At 37.7% G+C, this 24,647-nt stretch overlaps 1 protein-coding gene across 8 annotated transcripts in view; it reads right to left on the bottom strand.

Annotated features, from left to right (window-relative positions):
* The window catches only part of ATP2B2 (ATPase plasma membrane Ca2+ transporting 2), a 252,940-nt gene that overhangs the window by 124,998 nt on the left and 103,295 nt on the right, over window positions 1–24,647 (bottom strand). For all 8 annotated transcript variants that reach the window (XM_074914647.1, XM_074914648.1, XM_074914649.1 and 5 more), the window contains exon 3: window positions 8,576–8,773. In XM_074914647.1, the coding sequence (XP_074770748.1) occupies window positions 8,576–8,773 (198 nt within the window). The remainder of the gene's footprint in view (window positions 1–8,575; window positions 8,774–24,647) is intronic.

The following is a 24,647-nucleotide window of genomic DNA, read 5'->3' as shown; positions in this document are numbered from 1 at the left end:
TGACATAGTTCATGAAGTAGGGGGGAAGTTAAGATTCAAATCACTGCAAAGGATTAAAATTAAAAAGGCTTAACATTTTCTACACTATATTTTGCAATATGGAAAGGACTTAAAGAGATAACGGGTTCTCAGTGTACCAAATATATTATTTGGTGACATTTTTAAAAGATAAAGTGCACACACACAAGTTGTGGAATTGGTTTTTCACCTTAAAGTTGGCTTCATAACTGGGAGGGCCACTGGAAGACTTACAGTTGTTTATCGCTATGTACTGCTGAAATTTTAGGAGATTTGTAAAATATCATTAATGTTAGCCTTACAATCTAGATTTTTATGCTGTCTACATTTATGTATTTTTAATGCAATCTATGTTATCACATGTAAAATGCTTTTTTAAAAAAAGATTACAATCTAAAACTGCCACAAGGAATAGAGAATCAACTTTGTTCAGCTGACTCACTTCCGACATTTCTGATTCTTTCACTCATTAATCAAATATATTAAGTACATATTAACGAAACCCAGGAAGACAGATTTTTATAGACAGGGAGACATATGCAACACATTCCTGTGGAAATCTTTGTGTCCTAGGATCTGAAACTGGCCCTGCAAGGCTCTCAGTATGTAAAAGTCTGGCAAAGGACTTAAAAAATTAATGTGCTTCATTAACCATGTGAGTAGCCTTGCTAAGGAAAATATATGCTGAAATCCTGGATGTGGGTTGTATGGGTAAAGACAAGGTAAAAACTGGTAAATGCTGCATTAAAACATTTATTTTAGATTCAATTTTATACTCATTGCATCTCACTAGGAAGTAAATGAACTGAATTTATCAGAGGATGGCTCAAGATTTTCATGTGGTCATTTATCTGAGGTTATTTTTAATTAAGTTTAATTAAATTGGGTTAAAGTTCCTCATTAATTAGTGGGTTTACTTTAACTTTTTTGAAACACCTGTTTATCCCCCAGGGTCATTTAAGCAAAAGGGGCACACAAGTATTTCTTGTTTAAATGAAATCCTGAGCCATGCATAGATTTGCTAGTACTCATTTCTAGTGTTAAGGTAATACAAATGATCAATACTAATAAAAATATGTTTACATGTGTTAGGATCTGATTGTATTCTACTGCGGAATTTAATAATACCGAGTACCATTTCCAACACCAGATGCGATGGTGGTGCTCCTGCAGAGCTAATCCTGCTATTCATTTTATATCCAATGTTTGCTTCCTGCCCAAATGACACCTGTGTGTTTCTCCTGCGCCAATATGTGTTTGCGTACACAAGAATCTATTTCAAGGTTTCCCCAGCAGGCATTTTGTATATTTATACAATTTAAGAATAAGCTGATTTCATCAGAAAAATGTAAGATTTCTAGAATCCCCAGAGAAAAACAGATCAATCTACTAAAACATTACACTTCTTGGAAAGAGAATACAGGCAGTTTATGATCTGGGCAATAACTCTAAAAAAGAAAAACATTTTTGTGAGAGTGGGAAGAAAATTGTTGAGAACTGGATACTGAATGAGTGAGAGACTCTGAACAGCAGCTACCCGAGAATACTAAAATGAATGCAGTTGTGTCATAACTGTTGGTAAAGAAACAGAAGGGAAAAAAATCATACATTAAAAACTGGGAAAAAGAGAAGAATTTTATCAAATCTAAGGTCAAGCTGTCCCATCATACATGGCCACACAGAAAGGGTCTTTTTCCTTCCTGTCCCACCTTGCCTGTATTCCAGAGACTGCCCAGCTCTCCCCGCAAGCCCAACATTCATCCTCATGGGGAAGCAGGAAAGCGATGCACTGCTTCCCTTCCAAACAGAAAGGGAATGCACATCTCTTGCATACCGATAAATTGAAGAAATTAACCTCTAACAGTTGTCCACAGGGCAATGCAGCTGTGAGCCATTATTTCTTGTGATGGTGCCAAGGTTGGGTTTGGGTTTTGTTTGGTTGGTTTTTTTCCCGCCTCCCTATTGTCCCTTATTCTTAACATGCATCTTGCTGGACTGTGGTGGTGATTGGTATCTGTGGATTCAGCATGGCAGGCTGGGATTTCTAGTTGCCTTCTCCAATGGAGGGAAAATTTCTCTATATGCAGAGAAATGTATACAAGAGCAGAAGACAAAACCTGCAAGTGAATCTGAAGATAATAACAAACTGGTATAGGATTTTGGCTGATTTGCAAATATAGGCAATGGGGGATAGGAATTAACTACCCTTGGGTAAAATTAAAAAAAAACCCACAAAACCAATTTATGGAAAAGGTTAAAAGCTGGGTGAGAAACTTCAGCTGTTTATATACACAAATACAGAACAATTAACAAATTTGTTAACATGACCTTAGAGCTAAATTAGAAAGGTGGTATTTCTTATTTTCCCCCGGATGCAGGGAAATGCTTCAATGTCTGATGTATGCTATTACAGTAAAATTCCCTTTAGTAGCCTAGATGTCATGTGAAAAGCAATAAAACTACAAACCAATCTAAGGAAAGCTGAGAACTGGAATCACAAAAAGATACTGCCCATAATAACGAAATTTTGAATTTTTTCTTAATCGAGTGTTATTACATTTTTTTTTTAATCCAAGAGATAACACCCATAACAAATGCTGGGGAACCGAGACAGACAACCTATCTTTACAACACAACATTGTACTCTAGTCTAGCTGAAACCCAGCAGACAGCATATTGCAGCCAGTCTGCTCCAGCAGAATTTGCATCAAGGGTAGGGAACTTGCAAGGAGGAGGATTGGACTGACCCAAATCAACAGAAGTATTTTTTTTAAATTGTACACCAATACAGACTAAAAACTGGACAGAAATTCACACTAGTTGGTATTAAATTCAGCACTTTCACTCCTAAGAAAGAGAAGTTTGTTGCCAGATGCTTTATATATATATTATATATATATATATATATTCTTTTAAAAATACATTCTATATATATATATGAATGAAATTTTTACTTGTTTTCACTTCCTTCCACAGATACCTGCACTAATGGCTGGTCAAATCCTTCCCACTGTGACTTATTTCTACAGACTTGCTCAAAATGATGAAATGTCAAGAGACATATTTTGAGTCGTATCTTCATAGGCAGTAACCTGGGAGAAGATGAAAACAGCACGCATTTCAAATCCCAAGCAATAGATCTGGACAAGGTAGGGGGTAAGTTGTTTGTTGGGTTGGTTTTTTTCCTCTCAAACTAATTTTTACATAGTTTTTTATCTAACCATCACATGACTGCTTTTGTTTCTGTAGTGAAGACCTTCACAGCTATACAGTGAACCCAGCATTGATGACATGTTGCCTCCTCACATTTCCGTGTCTGACTGTGGCCTGCTGTCCGTTCAATCCATACACGTGTACTTGCTCAGGTTCATATATAAGGAGCATAACATTTGCTAGATATGCGCGGAACAGTAGTACCATGAGTACAAGTGAGTACTACTTCAACAGTGAGGCTTGGCACAGAAAAAAGATAAGCAACTGTCCTCATGGGAGCTGTGGATCAGCTGTATCTTCTCTCCAACTATACAGATAACCTTTCTGATTTCAATCTCCAACTTGACCAAGCAATGTGGCCCATTATAGGAATGATAAGGAAACAGCTGAGTGGTGAACCCTGGGAAACACACTCTCTTGTAAGGAAACTAAGCCACGAGAGGCCAGCAAGCACAGCAGCCACAGCCCCAAGCAGCACCTGCACATCAATGCCACCAACAGCTTAGTGCAAGTGCCTTGGGAGGACCAAATTTCAGGGGACCATGTTCTGTTTCTCTAATTTTTCCTGTTCATTAACTTGTTGCATGACTAAGGGGAAGGCTAACCCATGAAGCAGCTCTTTCTATTCATATGTCTTTAAAAACAGACTGTATACAAAAGATTTCAACACACACTGATATACAAATACAAATATTTCAAATTTAGTACTGGACTAACTCTAATATACCTTCAAAAAATGAAGCCAGGATCCCATATATTCGTTGAATCCTCTTCATACCATAGGTTCACTATTCTGTTCAGGGAACAGTCCGCAATCTATTAACCCAGGACGCAGAAGGATTTTGTTCTGAGGAACAACGTATTTTTAACTTGCATAAGTCGCACCCCTGTGTGATCATCACTGTAGTAGAAACTACATCTGCACCGGGAATTTTCTCTCAAAATACATTTGCTAAAAGACAGCAGCAGTTTTGCACTTTTTTGAAAGAGTGGAAAAATGATTCTGTGTGGATCAGTAATGAGAGCAGTAATTGCCACAGGGCTGACAATAATTTATGCAGAAATTCTCAATTGCTCCTAATGGCCTGTCAGATGGTAAAAGGGAATGCAAAGCAGATCATAAAAACAACTCTAGCATAGCTTCTGAGAACAAAATTCTTGAAACTTTCACTCTTGCTAAGAAATATGAAATACAGGAACTAAAGCGACTTCTGGAGAAGCATTAAAACTACACTATTACCTAGTAATTCATGTAGATCAGATTTTGTGATTGCAGCAGAAAATGAAATCACATTTTCCAAGGTTCATCCATACCTTAAATGAAGAATTGTAGTAGAACAAAAACTTCATGTATTACCAAGAACAGATTACTACTACTTCCAGTTAAGATTGGTTGAGGAATGTCACTACTGATACTTCAAACCCACAGAAACGTCAGCTGTTTCCAAGAGCGTAACTGAATGCAACTCACCAGATAATAATCTATCGACTTCTCTCAAGATAATACCAAACAGTGTTACAGATATTTGGAAATGCAATTATGCTACAGTCAAAGGGCTTAAATTTGGCAATGTACCAACACTCATAGCTTAAAATGAGAAATAATAGCCAGTCTAGAAATACACAAAGAAAATGAACTTTTAAGCTTGTAACTGCCTAATACAGCAAAATGCACCAACTTACATACATTAGACTATACCCTTAGACAAGGTTCCTGAAACAACTCATGCACTCTAATATTTTTTAGATGTGTGTATTTTGTCATGCATTCCTCCTTCAAAAGCCTCAGGAGAAAAACATTTAAATGGCAGAAACCAGTTAAATGCTAGTTCTGCTAGAGCTTCAAAAATTAAAGTAGGTTTCAAGCGTCCAAAAAGAAAGAGTTGTACCAATTCTAAAAAATAAAGATTACTTCAAGTTATTTATTAACTAGTAAGGTCATTGGTAGATAAAACTTTAGGATATGTTAAAGGCAGGTATAAATATATTCGATATAAAGGTGGTGTATAAGTAAGCTCAATTAAAAAAATACTCAGGGTGATGTTTCCCTGACACTGTGTCTTAAAATCTCTTATTTTCATGTTATTATCCCTTATTCCCACAAGGAAAGGCTGTCACTTATAGACATCACAACTTTTCAATTTAGACATAAGCAATAAGCAAATGAAATACTGCAAGGCAGTATTGTGTCAATCAAAAGTGCTGAAAGAATGGCCAGTTTTAGAATTCTGTAAAATTTTACCTCCATTATCCCTTTCTTATTTGAGCTTTCATGCAGAGTTAGTATTTCTTTTAAAAATGCTGAATAACATAATGTCCAGCATGAGAGAAATTCAGTTTTTCCCTCCTGTCTTAACACTCCCTCCCCACTGCTGCGAGGCACGGGGCTGAGGGAAGAGCCTGGCACAGCCCCGCCACAGCCAGCGTCTCAGTCCCGGTGGGTGTGAGTGAGCACTGCACAACTGCTCCTTGCGACTGAGGAGTATCCACAAGGCTCCACTCCCAGTAGAGACTGAAGAGGCTAAATCAAATCACAGCCTTGCTTTTCCACTGGCTTTTTCTGGTGCTCTTCCACCTCCCCTTGGTGGCTGGTAATGAATTTGCACCACACCTCTGTCAGCTCTTATTCACGTCTCTCTGTGTATTTAACAATAATAGAAAGTAAAAGTTATCCAGCTCTCATTGTAGACTCCAGCCTGTCCAAACCCTTCTCTGGTATTTCCCAAAACATATTATCTTTTCTGGCATCAGCTACAACTCCCTGGCCAGACTTCTAATTCAAGCTTCTGAAGATAGACCAAGATCTTTCTGAGCAAAGGGGAAAAAAAAGCGCATCTGGCTAATGTTAATGTTTCTGTCATTGACAACGTTATTTCCGTGGAAACATCCACTTTCACATAGTTCTGTCTCCCACAGAAAGGCTCACGCTCTGTTCGCCACCCTGTTCTAGTCACAGACCTCAAAGGCATTGAAAAAGCATAAAATCATCACAGGCGCTTGTAGACATGACCAAAGAAACCAGCACAATTTCCCTGCAACGTGAAGCCAATTCACAGTACAAACTTCACTGTGGTAAGAAAAATACAGCGTCACTACATTGTCCATGAACCTGTGTGGAAACCGGCTTTTCTCAATCATCTCCCCTTGCCATCCCACTTACCAACAGGGTCTCACACCTGTCTGCTCATAAAGGTTTCGCCTTTTATACTTTTTTTTTTTTTTTTTTAAGACTTTTACGTTGCAGCCATATTGAATTTATGTCTACAATTGTTTTTAGACGCTGAAAGGTCCATGTAGATGATAGGAAGTTGATGAACTCACGTAATTAGCAGTGATGACTGGGCAAATCAGCATGGGAAGGAGAACAGTCTTGTTGACTCATTTTCAAAATGAAAATGCATTTAATTTTGAAAAGCAAGAAAAAAACTAGAATTCAAAAAACTTGGCTGTATTATATACTATAAAATTTTACTCAACATTAGTCTACATATACTTTTATTTCATAATTGGTTAGCAAAGTTTATGCAGAAACATTAAATGAATTTCAATTATGACTACACCCCACGTCACCAGTGTGGTATAGTCAAGCTTAATATATCGGTTTTTCAATGTTTAGGACTTTTTAAAAAGGACATCTACCAATAAACTATAGGTATCCTTGGCAACAGTTTATAACGTACTAATTTTAAAATGAATCTCCCACATTTACATAACTGCTCAAAGAAAGCCTTTTTTTAAAAAAAAAAAGTAAAGGACCTTTATGATGTGTTCAGAATGCTGGATTAAAAGATATTCACTAACTTTATTTATTCTCCCTGTGTAAAACATGGCAAAACCTTCCAGGAAAACAATTTTAAAAACATAAGGAAAAGAGTGACCACTGAATAAAACACTGTGCTGTGGGAAAACACCAACACTTTTTCCCAGGCTGTGTTGCTGAGCTTTTCAGACTGTCTCAGATGTGTCTGTCGTACCTTCCCATGGGAAAAGAAACATTTCAAATGCAGTATCAAAATAATGAGAATAACAATTTGGAAAAAAAAAACCAAACAAAAACATCATCTGATGACACAACTCCCCTCTTTCTAAAACCTGTAACAATCCTATTTTCAAAATTCCTTTCCCACCAAACAAATTAAAAAAAATAGAGTAGCCTGCACACTTATGCCTAAGAAAAAAGTTTGCAGATCTAAATTCTAATTTTGTAAAGCATCATTCATGGTTTACAACGTCCCCAAGATATTCTATGTCCAACTATATGAGCTAATAACAGTAAATAATATTTTCTTCAGTTAAAGACCAAATGACTCCTTTATTTTCATGCCTAAATCAGACACCTGCTGAATCAATAGTCATGTATTCAAAATTCAGTGATAAAGAAACAAAAGATTCCTGATTATATATATATAATTAAAGAATCATAAATATGATACAAGAGCTATGGATAGCTACGTGCTTATTCTGCTTGTGAATGGATAAGGAAGAAGGAAGGGTCTTCAAGGAAAGTAGCCAAAGGAAACTGAAGCGAATGTAAAAAGCATTTCAAAGCTATATTTAGAGGAAGACATTCTTCATACATTCGCCAAGCTATTCACGTCATTTCACACAGCATATTTATCCGGCTTTATAAGTCTATGAGAGAGCAGGGGAAAAAAAAAAAATCTGGATCAGTTGCCAGAAATGGAAATCTTGCATTTATGTAGAAGAATATTTTAAGCATGTGAATTCAAGAGTACTTTCCAAAGGGGGGAAAAAAGGAGAGGGGCAGGGAGGCAGGACGGGTGTTAAAACTCTCTACAGATATCACAGAAGGATTCTGCAATATATAGTTTATAAGTAACATGACTTTGCCCCTAATACTCCCTTGTGAGCCAGGCTCACTAGCCTTAGCTGTACCACTAAAAATACTGAAATGCGTGAATTTCACTAATTTCAAGCCTTCAGCTGGTATAAACTAGCTGAAGACTTGTCCATGCACATGTAGATAGGATACATTAGCTATATAAGCAATTACATATTTATCCCCTATAATGCAGGAAACAACCATCTAAGATGAATAAACATCAAACACAAACTCAAAGGTGAAAACAGACACAAAAATACGTCAGTTTTATAAGAATATTATGATTTTTCTTTAACTCGTTTAGCATATGTCACAAGGTTCAGCATGAAGAAATGTCAAGCACACAAAAAATATGTCAGTACCATTTGTAATGGTAATAGGCACAAATCACATGGAAATTTCCTGTTAGCGACCTTCCAGAGGGTGGGGATAGAATCAGTTTGAGATGCAGGACTGGTTTTACTTAAACTTATATAAATAACTTCTATAAAAAGTTTTTACCTTCATTCCCTTCTCCAGGTGGCTGATAAAACGAAAGCCCCAAAGATATGATGGCTGCAATTTCCAAGATTATAAGAGTCACATCCTGCAACGCTTCCCAGACTAGCTGTAAGAATGTTTTTGGCTTCTTTGGAGGTATAAAATTTTTTCCAAAAATAAGCTTTCTTTTTTCTAGGTCTGCAGCAGTGCCAGCTAATCCTGTAAATAAAATAAAATAAAATAAATTAAAATTGCAGTAAAATAGAAAATGCTCACTTATATCTGCATACCTATAAATTATTTCTCCAAGAACAACTACAAGCTGTACCACCTATGGCATACTAACAAATAGGTAGATATTCCACTTAAATTTCACTTTTGCAATACGATTTGTCCTCAAGTTCTGAACAGAATCCTTACAGACTCTAGTACTAATTCCTGCTAGTTTTAATCATAAATCTTTGAATTAGGGGGTTTACTTTAATAAGACCTATGCATATTGATACATACCTATATGTAAGCAATGACTTCTGAAAATAGATCATAAACACAAATAAATTATATTTCGGATGAAGTTGGAATAGCTGTTGGCAGCTTCTGGTAAATATGAGTAGAAGCAGCATATGTATCTTTGTTCTGACCTCAGGCTGATGACCTCAAAGTGTAAATCAATAGAGCATGTCTTGTCCTATTTCAAAGCAACCTCTCTTGCTGCATATATACTGCCACACAATCACTGGAATGAGCTGCATCAAATCTGTGTTAAGTGAAAAAAGAGAGCCAAAGTGGGGCTATATATGCAAAAAAAGTAACAAGGAAACAATATGGTTCCTTAAATCGTTATAAAAATTCATGCATTTTGCATGACACTTCAACTTGAGAAAATTTTAATTTAAGGATACAGTGTAAGAATGTGTGGTTATGCGGAACAGCCCACTTAGGTGCTTTTTTCCTATTTTTAAAATTATATTAATGTATGCATATTTAGCGCCTTTTTGGGAAAAAAACCTTGCAAGTTTAGGGCAGAATAACTGTGCCTGCATACCACTCTCAGTAGCATAAAGAACTGCAATAAAATAAGTGGTTACATATCTGCTAAATAATATTTGGTATCAGTTGGAAAGTTTAGTAAACTGTAGGTTTTGAATGTGATCAACAACATGAAGTTATTCATGCTTATCCACCCTAACATGACACAATGAAAATACTTAAATGGAGAGCTGATCTCGGAGGAATCCAAAGGTGTCTGCAGGAGAGCCAGAGGAAATGATCGATGCCACACTGTAAGGATTCCTCGCCTCACACAGTTTAGGGTAAGTCCTTGCCTCCCCCATATCACCACCAGCATATCACCACGGGGTACTCAAGGAATGGAAAGCCCCATTAACAGCACCTTCACGATGTCAAGCAAAACCCGTCAGGATCCTACTGTGCTAATGGCACTCAGCTTCATGTCTCGTTCATTCAAGACTGTTGCAACTGTTCCCGGCAGCACGCCCATGCCAGTAAGTCACCTCCTGGATGAAAGCACCAGGCCCAAGCGTAACTTCCTCAGAACATAAGCGATGCTTTTCTGAATGTATCAATCCTGCCACAATACAGGCAAAGATGTTGACTCACCTTTCACTTAAGGTATATAATTACAGCTGTTGTGTAGCTTCTGGCTCTTGGTTAACTCATCAAACTTTCATTTCACCTTCAGCTTCTAAGAAATACTATCCTTTTCCCCAGATAAAAGCATGCTGTAGTTATTATTACCTCACTTCATTTAATTTTCAGTACCTAGTGCTTAGTGACACTGTAACAGACAGGTTCCAGCCATTATGAAGTGTGTCTACGTTATTCTCCGTGATTCAAACGTAACATGTCAAACCACTCCACTCCTCCATGAGTTCCCAGACAGCTTCCAACATGGGGTAAACGCCTTCCCCTATGGAATACGAATTGCAGGCTATGAGCCATTTGTGTCATTGCCCTTTTGTGAACCAGCGCAGATCACCGCAACACATGTGAGAGATCAGCGGAGTCGCTCACTACTGACAGGACCTGACATAGGCACAAGCCTTCAGCAGAGACACAACGAACGCAGTTTGATTAGCTTTCAGAGAGCTGCAAAACCCTTCAATACAAGGAAGAATTTTCACTAAAATAGGCAAGCACAATTTGTACTAGGCCTCCAAACCACAACCTACTCCAGTTACAGCCGTGACTTCATACATGAAGGGCAAAGTACATGGACAGCATTGATAGTGGCAGGGATTTCTGGCAGGAATGTTCATATAATGCATCTACAAGTGGCAATACAAAGCTCTAAAACAGAAAAAAATGGAAAGCACATTGGAAAGTAGTAGAAAGGGATGTCTGAGAACCGCCTGTTTTCCAACACAGAACATACATGCACAGTGGTGGGCCAGCTCCAGCAGGTAAGCAGATGACCAGGTACTCAACAGCATGGAAGGGATGGCTGAAATAGTACAGGAAAAAGCTGCAGTATTTTTCAACAATCCTAATTATATTTACCTAGACACAAGGAATTCATGACTTTGAAATTACACTATATACTTTACAGTCAGGAGGACATAAAAATTATAGATATCCTGTCCTATGTTACTGATTATAATGCACATATAAATACACACACATACAGAGAAGCCTCTAAAGCAAAAGAGATACTCAAAGAGCTGCTTTTCCTCTAAGACAAAAATCATTCATTTAGACACTGTAAGGCTGAGAACTAGAATTCATTTAAACCATCTATGGTCACCATTATCTTCCAGACTATAGTCTGAGTAACCTACATTGGAATTTAGACATAAATTTTATTTAATGGTATTCTTTCATTTTTCATAATAAATATTATCTTCCTTAAGACCCTGAAATGCTGGGGTTTCAAGCCCCAAGTTAAGGTGATTCCCACAGCCCTTCCCAAAGGGGGGGTGAGTTTCCCTTCAGGCTTCCCCCCAGGGTGGGCCGGCCTGGCAGACAGAGCCGTTGGGTAAAGGAGCCCCAGGGGTCCCGCAGTCAGTAACAAAGGTCAGGTGTCCCACTGAGGGATAAAGCTGGGACCCCTTGCAGGAGGGGCAGTGTCTGTGTGTGAGGGGGGATGCCCTGTGCAGAGTTCCCTGTTGGGGAAGGACCTCCCGCCTCCCTGGGACTGGGCTCCAGTCAGCTCTGGCTTTTGTAAATGCGGGCTGTGTAGAGATTCAGTGTGTGGCTTCCTTGGTCTGATGTGTTTGGCTTGTTGACTCGGTTGTCTCCCGTCCCTTCTATGGGAGACTGTGTGTCACCGTTTATTCCACCCATTGTTGGTCATGTGGTGTCATTGTTGGGGTCAGTGGGATTGATGTCAATTATGTATAATCTGACTTGTTTGTACCCCCAGCGCTCATCCATGTTCTAACCCTTTTGTATCAAATACAATTTGGTTATTGGTTCATCTTTATGCTGGCTGTGTCCTTTATGCTAGGCCTGATAATTGGCAAAACAGACCCATAAATAGACAAGGGTGATTTTATTCTTTTCTATGGATCTATGTCTTGGTGAAATTCCTCACCAAGTCCCACCAAAAAAACCTTACCTTTAATTATGAAATTTATTTTCTTGTAAAACTTCTAGAAATACTTGAAAATAAATTCAATGTTCAGTTAAAACAAAAAGGTTTCCCTTCTCCTGAGATCTAGCCATCATTCAAAAAAACCCCTTCAGCAAAATTTTGTTTAGTTTTTTTTTTTTCCTCCTACTGAATGCCAGAAATTAACAAACTCCTATATTGCAAGAGAGAGACTGAAGAAATTTACAGATCAATTGATGAAATCATACCGTAACAGTTCTAAGCATTACTGTAGAGATAAGGTGAGCAAGGGGCAACAAAATACATAGAGAAGCCAAAGCTATACAAAGAGATACACCTAAGGGAAATGAGATTGAGCATCTGAGGCTATATGTTTATTTTGCAAAAGCTTCCATAAATTCTCCATGCTATTGTCACCAGAAGGTATAAGGGGGACAATCCTTACTTTTAAAAAAAAATCTGCTTTATTCATAAACCTTATTTTAAGTAGTCCTAAAGGTGTCTGAGCAAACCTGAGTTGCTTGCAGAGGATTAGAGGTCACTCCCACTTTTCATTGTACTGGCAGATCTGCGGGATGCTGCTTCCCAGCTAGTGCACACTGACAGGCAGTACAGATGGTGAAAATGTCTATTAGCACAGCAAGATCTGGAAGTGGACATCTGTCCTCACCAGTACTTTTAACCAGGAGATGGCTTTCCTGCTGCTAGATTTTTTTAATGTGGGGATTTTTTTTCATATTACAGATACTAACATACTAACTTTTTTACTGTTTGGGAATTTTTTTTCATTTCTTACTTGTCCTTCAAGTATTGAATCCTGTGACAATAATGAAAGAGTACTGTAAATAAAAGTAATTTGAAATATCATTTCTATATGAAAATATAAAACATCTAAGAAAGTGAAAAAGAACCAGTGGGGACTAACAAAAATTAATGGAAATACCAGTTCAATACAACTCCAGACTTCATGTGTTACTGGCAAAAATAGCAGCCTTCCATCTTATATTCTGTATGACAATAAGCCACAAACAGGCTGGTTTTATGTTCATTTGTCCACAAAAGCATGAATTTTTTAAAGTCTTTTTCTATGTCAAAGCTGTGCAATACTTCTTTGCTTGACCCAAATATTTTAGAATGATTATGCAGATTTGGCTTAAATTTCTATATAAATAGTACACACAGATTTAAAAATATGTGAAAATTTATTACTGACGCTTCCAGTACTTGAATAATTTCTTAAGGTGTCAGTTTCTAAAAAATTTCCCCCAGATCCATTCGAAATTTGTGAGAGAGTTAAAGTGATTGTATAGAAAACATTTTCTACAATGTTGTGCAGTATATTAAATTAATTGCTTTTTTGGAGGGAGAAAAAGATTAAAAGGTGAGAAATGCAACTTAATGAATTTTCTCTGTTTATTATCAACATCTGTCAGTTACTTCATGCTGAATATAAAACCATAATTTCAATTAATGCTTCCTGGAAAATTGTATTTCTCTGACAGTCTTCTCCACTGCAACCAAATGGAGCATGACAAACAGAGAATGAATTTAATGCTGCAAAAACAGCAAAAGCACAACACTACTAAAGCAGCAATTTGAAAAAACCCACAAAACTTTAAAAAGAATGCTTCACATTTGCTTAAATTATGAGAGGAATAACAGAGAATTTACATTTGCACTAATTGTGCAAATAAACTGTTCATTAGTTACTAACTTTCTTCTGTACATTTTCCGATGCATCCAGAAAAGTAGGTAAAAATTCCAAACAGCAAAAACTGTAAACAACATAATTTAAAAATCACAGCACATGTAACTTCAAATGCAAAAAAAAATTGTTCAGCTAGAAAGTAAAGGCTTCACAGTGATGCTGAACTGCTCTTTAAATTAACACACAGAGGTAAACCAACTATTCTGGCTAGTGAACCCTAATGACAATTATGTATGACATGCATGAATTCTTCCTATGGGAACAGAGACCTATATTTTATCTCATGAGTTCCTATCACCCTAGTCTCAAACTCTTCTCAAATGATAAGCATTCCTAGCATCACGTTACCTAGGTCTTCACAGAAACTAGTAAGTAAAACACTACAAAGTATCACCCCAATAATTATTTCCTTTGTCTCATTTCACCAATTCCATTTATTTTACACTTAACTATGAAACAATCCCTGCCATTACTACTGCTACATAGTGCTTTAGTCTAACTTGCCAAGGCCCACCAGCTTCTGTAGCTCTCATGTAAATTCTCATAACTTCATAACATAAGTTAGAAATATTAGCCCAGTTACTTCTGTTGCAACATAGAATATTCATACCCACAATCTCATTCAACATTTTTGAGTGGGATTTTACTCTCTGGCTTTGGAAGCAAATTTCTGTGCATGATTTTGCTTTTTCTCTCTTGAAAAAGCTAGAAGTGACAGCAGTCCTTTTTTTCTTTCACTTCTTCCACTTGAATCTAAGAAGTATTATCTCTCTAGTGGCTGGAAGAGCTGAAAAAGACAAATTTTCCATTCAAATGAATAACATAGTAGTAACTAGTAGCAAACAGATCTAGTTTCTGAGATCTGCCTTAGGAAACTGTCCCTACTTAAGAAATTGGGGAAGGCAAGGAAACATCCACAGTAAACTGTGATTACTGTATGGTTTTGATCAAATGCTGAGGAAGGTCTATTTTTGTCCCTTATGTATAATGATGTCATCAAGCACACTGATGTAACCCAACAACAGTCTTCATTAGGTCATTAACTCTTCATGACATTTGCTTAAAGTAAAACAAACACCTGCTTTGGTACCAGATATGCCACAAAAACATACACTGCACTAAACTACCTGTTTTACTGACACAAGATGGTTATTTTTCAAACTAAAACACACACCAAAGATGTGAAACACAAAGTGAAAATATTCACAGCTAGGATGGATGCCTCGGTGACCTCCCAGTTGTATCACATATGTTGTTTGAAAAAATTCTGGATGCAGTACATTGAAATTCTGTTTAGGTCATATTCAAATAAAATCAGTGAGAGAATCCAGTTCATCAGTAGGAGAGTATTTAATGAGAACATTTACTAGTTTCAGCAAGCTGAATTTGAATTTCAGTAGTGAATGAACCTCAATAATACTTTCCTTCTAATCTCAGAACAACAAAGCTGCCTGTAAAGTGTAATGAATGTCATTACCTGTTTTCATTAATATCACTTGCTTACATTTGCTTACAAAAATTTTTAGAAACTTGTCCAAAACCCTAAAGCCTTTGGAATTACAAATCATCTAGTACATGTCCTGTAAGCTTTACACTGCCGGTGCTACTATTTCTATAAGTCCATCTGTCAGTTCTGCCAGCAGACCCTTGCAGGATTTAGAACCTCAAGTCAAATGCTTTACAGGTAGTTCTAAACAGCCAACATACAGAAAAGATGGGCACAGAAGTGGCAGAACCAGGAAATGAATTAACTCCCTCTCCATCTCCTCATTAATCATCCTCCGTCTTCACATCTAACAGCAACAACTGGCCAAGTCCCCATGTTCTGCCTTCTTGAGTTCTGCCACCACTTCAGCTGTCACCCTGCAGTTACAAGACCACTCATCTGGAAAAGCATCAAAGTGACTACAAAAACCCCCGCATAAACCTTCCCTGTTATAGGCTGCAATCAAAACAATCACTCAAGGCACACAAAGTATGTAAATACATCTCTAAATCCACGACTTCTTTAAAAATAAAGTAACTGAAGAGCTTAACGTTCTTTCTCATAGACTGATGCATCAAATGCAGATGTTAGGAAGATACATAACAACTTGCATTTCTACAATGAGTTTCTATCTCTCAATCTCTTTCTAGCTATAGAAATGCACCAGCAACTTAATCCCAATTTTATGAGGCAGCAAAATGCTGAAGTTCTTGCCCCAGACAGTTTGGTGGCAATTCAGGGGAGGAAATACATCTCCTGGGATTCCTGATTTACACTCGGCTGCAAGATGTCATGCAGGATTTACTACTGCCAAGCAGCACTGAATGCTCCATGACACGTTTCATTCATTTCCCCATCTAGCCATTTTGGCTTTATTTCTTCTATCTTGTTCTTATTTCTTTTTAAAGTAAAAATTCTCTGAAAAGAAGCTATGAACCAGGAACAAGTAATTTACATAAGATGACTAATAACAGCAGAACCCAAAATGGTTCCTGATAGTGACTATAACGTAGCCTAGAAAAAAGCCAGTCCCTGAAAGACGTGCTACAGTTTTGTAATAATCTAATGACTGGACTTACGTGCAAGTGCATAACCATGAGCCAATATCAAGGCAACAGATGAAACATTAAATATTAAAGGCAAGATATGCATTGTAACAGATGACTATTATTTTTGTTGCCTAAACAGACAATAAAAAGCTTTCTGCAAAGGCTGGTAACAGCATTCAATGAGAGCTGAAGGTCCAGTATGAAGAAAGAGGAATTAGGGTTTCTTTTTTAGAAATGTACTGCTGTCAGTGGGAGTATGGCTGTTGAGAGGGACGATAATCATCCCAGCAGAAACCATTTCTTCAGCTCTTACTGCACCCAGTAATCATTACACCATTTACATATGTCTCATCTGGTATACACAGGCTCCTGGAAATGTTTTTCTTTTCTTCTATCTTGATGCAGTATCAAGTACAATAAAGTCATTACAGATTGAGGGCAGCAATACTAATAAATACTAAGAAATACTAATAATGTAGTATATGTATATCCACAATCCAGCTCCCCCCCCATTAGCAACCAAATGATAAAAAAGTCATTATAAATTCCTTGTTACATTATATATAAAAAACAGTGGAGTAACAGTGCAGATCTTCACCTAGCACTAAGAGACAGTTAGCTTAAAAGTTCTGGAAGGCCCTTACTGCAGCTAAGCCAACCAACCCCAAGCCAGTGGGATACCACACAGATGCTGGGTACTGCAGGTTTGTTCAGCATCACATACCCTCAGCAGTTTACTAGTATTTGGGCTTTTTGGAAGAAACTGAGAGGGAACAGGGGAATGTAATAATTTCTTTCCACCACCCCCCCTTTGCCTTGTCAAAGCTTTGAGACAGTTTCTTCAAATGTCTTTTTTTGGTTATTTAAACAAAGCTAGGATTTCACTCCCACAGAGGTAACATTATGATTTAGAGCAGACTGTACAAATACCCTCTGCACAGACTTATGTCTTACCCACAAAGCTCTGATTTCCTATTGAAACGTAAGACATATAAAATGGGAGCATTTCAATGAAGTTGACAGAGAGTATGAGGGAAACAGTATCAAAAACATGCTGTTACAATACATGCTGACTTATAATATGATCGTTCCAGATAATGTGAAAGCTTTTCTTGCCTTCAATGTTTAAATCATATCAAGCATCCCTGACTACAGCTTAAGACACACTCACTAGCTATTCTGTAGGATCAGACTTGAAAAGCACTAACATATGAATCAGGTAGTGGCAAAGAGCAACTGTGTAAGTTTAATGGAGGAGATCCAAGGCCTCAGCCAAGAAAAAGAACAATAAATGAGCACATAATAAAGTTAAAGTGTAAAGTCTTCCTTAATTAACACACCTTCATAACCACTTACCATCACTCTCACCGGACCCTACAAAAAAATTCACCACTTCACATGTATTGCTAACAGCAACCACAGGGGATGCAGAGGGAAAAAAGACCCTGAAATCAATCTGTGATTCTCTGTTCCCAAACCACAGTTTGAGGAGTGCTGCTGACAAGCAAACTGCTCTGGTTGTTACAGAAGCAGCTTCTGCCTGTCTGTGTGGATACAGCGCAGCCTGGGGAAATGCAAGTCCCCCAACAGAAACACTACCATCAGTCACGGTCCATAGGGAGGTTCTGATTATATGGCTCAAGTGTGTGCCTGCATGGAAGCATCTGCCAGCTGGGAGCCACGTGTGTGCAGGCTCCTCTAAGCCCTGGAGTAAGTGCAGCCCAACTGGTAACCACCACTGATCGATCCACCAGCAGGACCAGCGTTAGCAGTGGGCAAGTGGTGTCTATGCACAGGATCCTCTCCTAGCCGAAGGGGGAGGAAAAAAAGGATGGAGCCGCATGTCCACCTGTGACCTGTGCACAGGCCTATACTTAGTGTCAGTGGAAAGTGAGCGTGACCAGTGACACTGATTTTGGGGGACCTGGGGACCCCTGCTGCTGAGTAACACCACAACAAAGAAATCCACAATTACAAAATTAGCTGCCGCAGTGTCTACAGTCCATAGGTGATAAAAAGACTTCAATTTCTCCCCTTTCATATTACAGTACAACTTCACGTCACTTGAAGTTCTGCAAGTAAAACATTACATTCAAAGGACATACATGTCAATGAAATGTCCCAGAAACTGAGGCCATCTGACTGAAATTCAGTACAGCTGAATACATACTTAGGAGAGCCTCAGCTGGCTTCTCCACACTATAATGTACTTTCAGGCTGATGTGGCCTAAAATTCTCATGATTTTCTGTGCAGTTCTATAGAACATGCCCACTCAGGATGGCAGTCACAGTAATCTGGGAAAGCAAATGCCCAAGGAATAAAGCATGTGCAACCAGGAAAGGATGGCCTGAGAGGGGAAGACATTACGCAGCCAAAGGCACATTACACAGACTTCCAAGAGAGTACAGTGTGAGGCTTTTATGCAGTATCCTGAAACTCCCATGGATCTCTCTTTTTATATGAAGAGTCTTTCCTATTATTATTTGTCACTGCAGTCACCACAGTTTCTTTAGTATAAAGAGCTCCAAGGGTCTACAGATCATATTTATTTGAAGAAGTCTATTGGAACTGTTAAAAGTAACATAGCATAACAACATATGCTCTCATAAGAACAGCAGCATGGAAAAGAGGGGTTTTTTTAGACAAGGCCAGGAATTTGTAGGTTAAGGTAGCTAATTCCTCATATAGATGTTTTAATCTTTTACATTAAAATAAATATCATAAGAAGAAATCTTATATTCCAAAGAAAGAGACACATTGTTGTGACGTCCATAAGGGAGTCAAAATGAAAATACCAAAAACCACTTTGCCGAGTCTGCTTCCATAGCATGATTCTTTCCCACCCTCACTTAAGAAAAAACCTCACAAATAAACCAGATAGCAATGAGGTGCATTTTTCTGAGGTGTTACCTTCAAGTGCTGCTACTTGGCAACTCTTCTTAATTTCACTGCTATCTTTGTCAGTGTCATCTGCTTTTCCTGTGAGTAATATCAACTTGTCAGCTACACAGCAACTGTACTCACTTCAAGCTCTGCCTTTCCAAGAGGCAGAGCATTTGCTATAGTGTATCTTAGGCTGCTGCATATTCAGGAGAGTATTCAAGGTATCTAAAAAAAAAGTGAGAACACCGAAGAAAACAAAGCGCTATGATCATTATGCCATCTGCAAGCAACATCAAATGCCACTATCACTCCTGCAAGTGACAATGATGTCACTCAAAACCACAATGCCTAACTTGTGAGGAGATGATAAGATGCTTTTTGAGCATCCAGTGGATTATAACCCAGTGCTCAGGAGCACTAAAATAATGAGACCTTTGAAACCTCTAACATAGCGCACACACTGTTGTGCTGTTACCTGTGTAACACTGCTGCACTCATCATTACACCCTTGCTCCATCCTCTTCATAAACAAGCAGGACCCCATCCTTTAGATCATCATCTGCCCCTCCTGTAGACTTAAGTACCACACAGACTTGAAGGAACAATAAAAGTGAAAGAAACTGTAAAATTTCATCTAAAGGCGCCAAGACAAACACTATTACAGCTAATATAACTGAACACAGATACACAGTCGAAGTTTAGAGTCACTAAGCACTGATAATTTAGCAAGTCAAACAAGCTCCCTATTGCCCCATTTTCTAGATAAGTGGAGAAAAGATGGCAAAGAACATCTTCAAGACTTTCCAGTCTTCTGTTAATTACTTAATTCAGTCCACAAAAGCTGCCTGGGCGTAAAAGAGCAGAGGACTCCCCGTCAGTAGCAGTGTTTCAGTTGGGATGATGGCACTAATGGAACAGATGTCATGTTATTCCTCAAAAGAGTTCTCAGCCTTATATAAAGATAATAAAAATAGGATAATACCAAGAGATGCTTTTTTAAATACTGTTAAAAGTGACAGTGTTTTCTTGACTCCTGTTTTATTTTCTTAATTGTTAGAAAATCTGAACCGTGACCAAAGCAACCCCAAGATGTACTGTGGGATACAGCATTATTTTATTCTTATACCCACATGCAGCAGAACTCCATTAGGAACAAACACAACACCTACAGACGCCTCCTAATTTAGCTCACTAAAAAGTCCAAAAGAATAGACTCTCTCTTATATATTGTCAATCACCTTGATTAGCCTTCAACATTACTAACCTAACCTGAATGCAATAATCACTACTGAAGTTCTCCAGATTCTTTTCCAGTGCAAATCAAACACTAAATTAAATTATAAAGTAAGTACTCCAAGGAAGGTGAGTCACCAGCTGTAGTAAGAATACAAGTCAGAAGCAGCCCAGGACACCATATTTTTATGCACACCAAACTGGTCCCAATTGCAAAATCCAATCTTAATAGAAATATTCTAGAACAGGTAAGACTTTACCAAGGGTTGCTTGTAACTTTTCTCCACTAATGAATAGTGTATCTCACCAGGCTGTTTTTCACTCTTTATTTAATATGTAACTTCCATTGTATATTCTGTAGAAAACTGAGACTCTGACCTGCATTTTACTGCTGGAGTGACATGGAAATCCTTTCAGATGGGTAGGGGTATTCAAATAACTACAGCTACTGATCTTGGTCTGCTCAAATCTGTGGGAATGCCAGGTAGCAGAGACAGACATGAGACAGAAACAGCAAGCATGAAGCAAGAAGAGCACATCCTGGGAGACTCCTGCAAGGAGACAACTTCAGATCCAACACACAGTTCTCACTGATGACAGAAGTAGGAAACAATTTTGAGATATGAGAGATAGAGTTCTAGCAATCCAAAAAGCCACTGAAAATTGCTCAACTGTAAAGAAGCTCTATTCAAGGTGACAAAGTGGGAAAGGATTTGTATTCAAATCTCTTCACTTTTTTGTTCATAATATCTATGTGTTCTTTATATTAACAATCACTTCTTCCATCTTTTAAATTTTGTGTACCATGATTTAAGAAGGTGAAAACTTTGTGTGTCTTTTGGCAAAAATGATGTAATAAAGCCATTCTGTATCAAAGTTCTGGCAGAAGTGTGCTCACATTATGACTTTGTGTTAGATGCATTAGCAGAATATTATATTGTATCATAATAGAACCACCAAATTCATATTAACAACCATCCTCGGGCAGCTACAGTGAGTAAACAAAAATCACATTTTCTTAATGCCCCCAAAATTACTCCTACAGTTATTAATTAATCTTCACTATACATGTGGAAGCTTAAGATTTTATTTAAAATGAGATCTCAAATTAGAAATCATTTAATCAATTTATGGCTTTAATCATTTTCCTTATACAGCAGTTACCCATGTTTAAACTGTGCTAGCCACTTCATTTTACTTCCAGCCGATTAATTCACTGCTTTGCTTAATCCAGCTCAACTGGGAAGAGGCACTCTTAATCCAAAATAAGAACATCCATACAAAGAGTTAATCCATAATGGTTAATCAGGAATAGATGTTCCAGAATAAATCCACAGGCTGAGCATAGGTAAATCCCTTAGACTGGGGTTGATTTCGACCACTTTCACCTCAGCTTCTCAAAGCTGCTGCTAGAGACATGTACCTCCTCATCCCACAAATACACATATTTGGAGCTGAAGCCACACATCACACAATAAGAGAACACAATCATTTACTTCATCAAATTAGAAGCAAATTCTTACAAGTAAAGAAAAACAAAAAGACCATGAAGCAGAAAAGCTAAGATATTAAAGAAAAGCAACTAAACCTAACGCTCTTATATGAAAACAGAGCAGAATTCTAGGCAGTCCAACACAGAGTCTTAGATTTAGATAACCACTACTTAAGGACTTAGTTACATCCTTTACTCTGAAAGAGAGGGAAAAAATGAAATTATCCTAGTTATGCTCACCCCAATAAAAGGAGCATTTAAAACATTTACCTGACTTAACCTAGAGGTGTTAGCTTGTCCCATTAGTAACTTAAATTGGAAATCTTACTTGCTTTTCATATACTTCCCTTTTGGTAGGAGAGCAAGGTTTTCTTTGCATAGTTCCTTAACTGGTCATCTTATTGTTCTTGTATGGTTCCTGCCTCACACAAAATGTTTTGGGGAAAATCAGTCCAAATTCATGGCCCATTCAGAGCCAGCTGCTATACAAATATTATGAAACAGAAGTCTTCCCAAGTCCTTTTCAATGGCTGTTGAACACAGCACAATAAATAACTTTATAATTTTATTGAAGCTCAGGTTTCCAAGTTCATAAAACAGAAGGCATTGGAATAAGTCTTTCTTAAATAGCAAGAAAAGAATCCTTTCCTAAGAAAAAATGTTTTGGGAAACTGGCAGTCTTCCTGAAACCCAGAATGTTCCAGAAATGCAGACTATGATTCAAAAGTATTTTGTCATCTGTACAGCCATTTTGCTTATAGCTGCAATGCAGCATTCTCTCCAGGACTGTTCATCGCACTTAAAGGATAAAGTGACCCAACTGCCTAGTCTGTTCCATCATTATTCATTAATGAAGAGACTGGGCCTAGAGGATTGTCATTGCAGGATTAAAAAAAAAAGGTTCATTAATACATCCCTTAAGCATGACACACATTAACACTAAACAAGTGACAAAGACAAGAAAATCAGACACACTTTCAGAGTATGCTTTAGCAATATTTAGAGACTGTTATCAATTTAAACAACCTAATACCATGCTTTATATTATGAAATAATTCTGGTGAATATTGAAACTGCAAACACCTTGAAATAACAGGCCTATGGGTGAAGTCATTCCTTTCAGGCAGACATCTTGAGTATGCATCTGTTTTCTACAGGTTATGTAAACAATAAGCAGAGGTGAACTGTATGGTCATGCTGAAATATCCAGGATGCTAAAGGGCAGACTTTTTGTGTGTGTCTGTTGCCCTTATTCTGGTATCCCTTCTGTTAAACATATTTATATTTTTCCTTGTCTCCCTATATGCCTCCTATGTCTACTGCTGTTCCTGAAGATCATCTTAACAGATCTTCCCTCTATATCCTTTTCCACATTCCTTATTGTCCTCTTCATTTTATCTCAAAGAAACCAATGCCCCTGATAAAGATCAGATAGCTCTTCCTTCTCCTCTCTGAGTTTCTACTGCTCAGCATAGTCCTCACTCTCTCCTTGAAACTTCTTCATCACTTTAAGGAAATTGTATATTCTCTGAGGCCACAACTTTTATGTAACGCTACACACCTGTTTGGTGGGGGGGGTTGTTTGTTTGCTTGCTTGCTTTTTTAAGAGACAAGCATGAGCACAAATTAGGCAAAAAATTTTGAGACATCAGCATGTAGTAGTATCCATATACTGTCAAAATTGATGTCTTTGAAGATGGCCATAAAATACTACATACTTTGCAGGCTTACGATGGACTTTGAAGAAAAGTCCTTTTAAGAAAACAAAATACCGCTCATATTGCAAGACTTTAAAAAATCTTAAGAAAATGCTCTATTTGTTTAATGATTATGAAAAAGAGCAGCCAACAAAAAACTTCAAAAGGAATTACGTGAGACTGTTAATACCAAGTACCAATACCGCTTTCCATTTATGTGCCCTCAAGATTTTAGAATTTACTGGAAAAATGAACAATTCCTTTTATTATGGAAACAGGCTTGCACAACATAAAAAGACTAACAGCATTAATCTTTTAACTTCCTGAGCTTTGTTTGTGTCACAGCCTTTATTTGCAATTAAGCTTAGTGCATATGAAGTTCACTGCCTGTCAACCCTCAGAGGACTGATACAGCCCAGGATGGGTAATTCAAGCTCCTTTTACACTGACCTACCAAACTCTGACCTATTAGACCTGCCTGGTAAAAGTGAGAAGGTATTACAATTTCATTCAGATCTTGATATCTGAGCAATTCATTCAACAAGGGTACCAATTATGTTTGATCCCCTCACCTTTCCCCCTACTTCTGGACTGGACTGATTTGCCATGAAATGGTAATCCTGAGTCATGCTGAATTTGATCACACTGACCTGAGATTAAAGGTTCTGGATCTTGAAAATGATCTTTAATTCATCCAGTTTGTTCATTTGTTATAATTCTATAAAAACACAGGCTCTTCATTTATAGATAAGTGTCTACTACACTCTTGTTTACAGGCAGTCAGGATGATACACACCAAGACCATCATCTGGGCTGATAAAAAAACATGCATAAGAATACTTCACATAGCTTACTGCCAGTCTCATCTGTATCAAAACACTAGATCTGTAAAATATGAAATATTTCCTCTGCCAAAGGTTGAAGACAGGTGGTATCATTAACTGATGCAGAACGACCAATCCAGGCCACCTAA

Source organism: Athene noctua, chromosome 10, assembly GCF_965140245.1.
Source record: "Athene noctua chromosome 10, bAthNoc1.hap1.1, whole genome shotgun sequence".
Taxonomy (NCBI): domain Eukaryota; kingdom Metazoa; phylum Chordata; class Aves; order Strigiformes; family Strigidae; genus Athene; species Athene noctua.
Note: the sequence above shows the minus strand (reverse complement) of the source record. Positions and strands in the feature narration are given on the sequence as shown.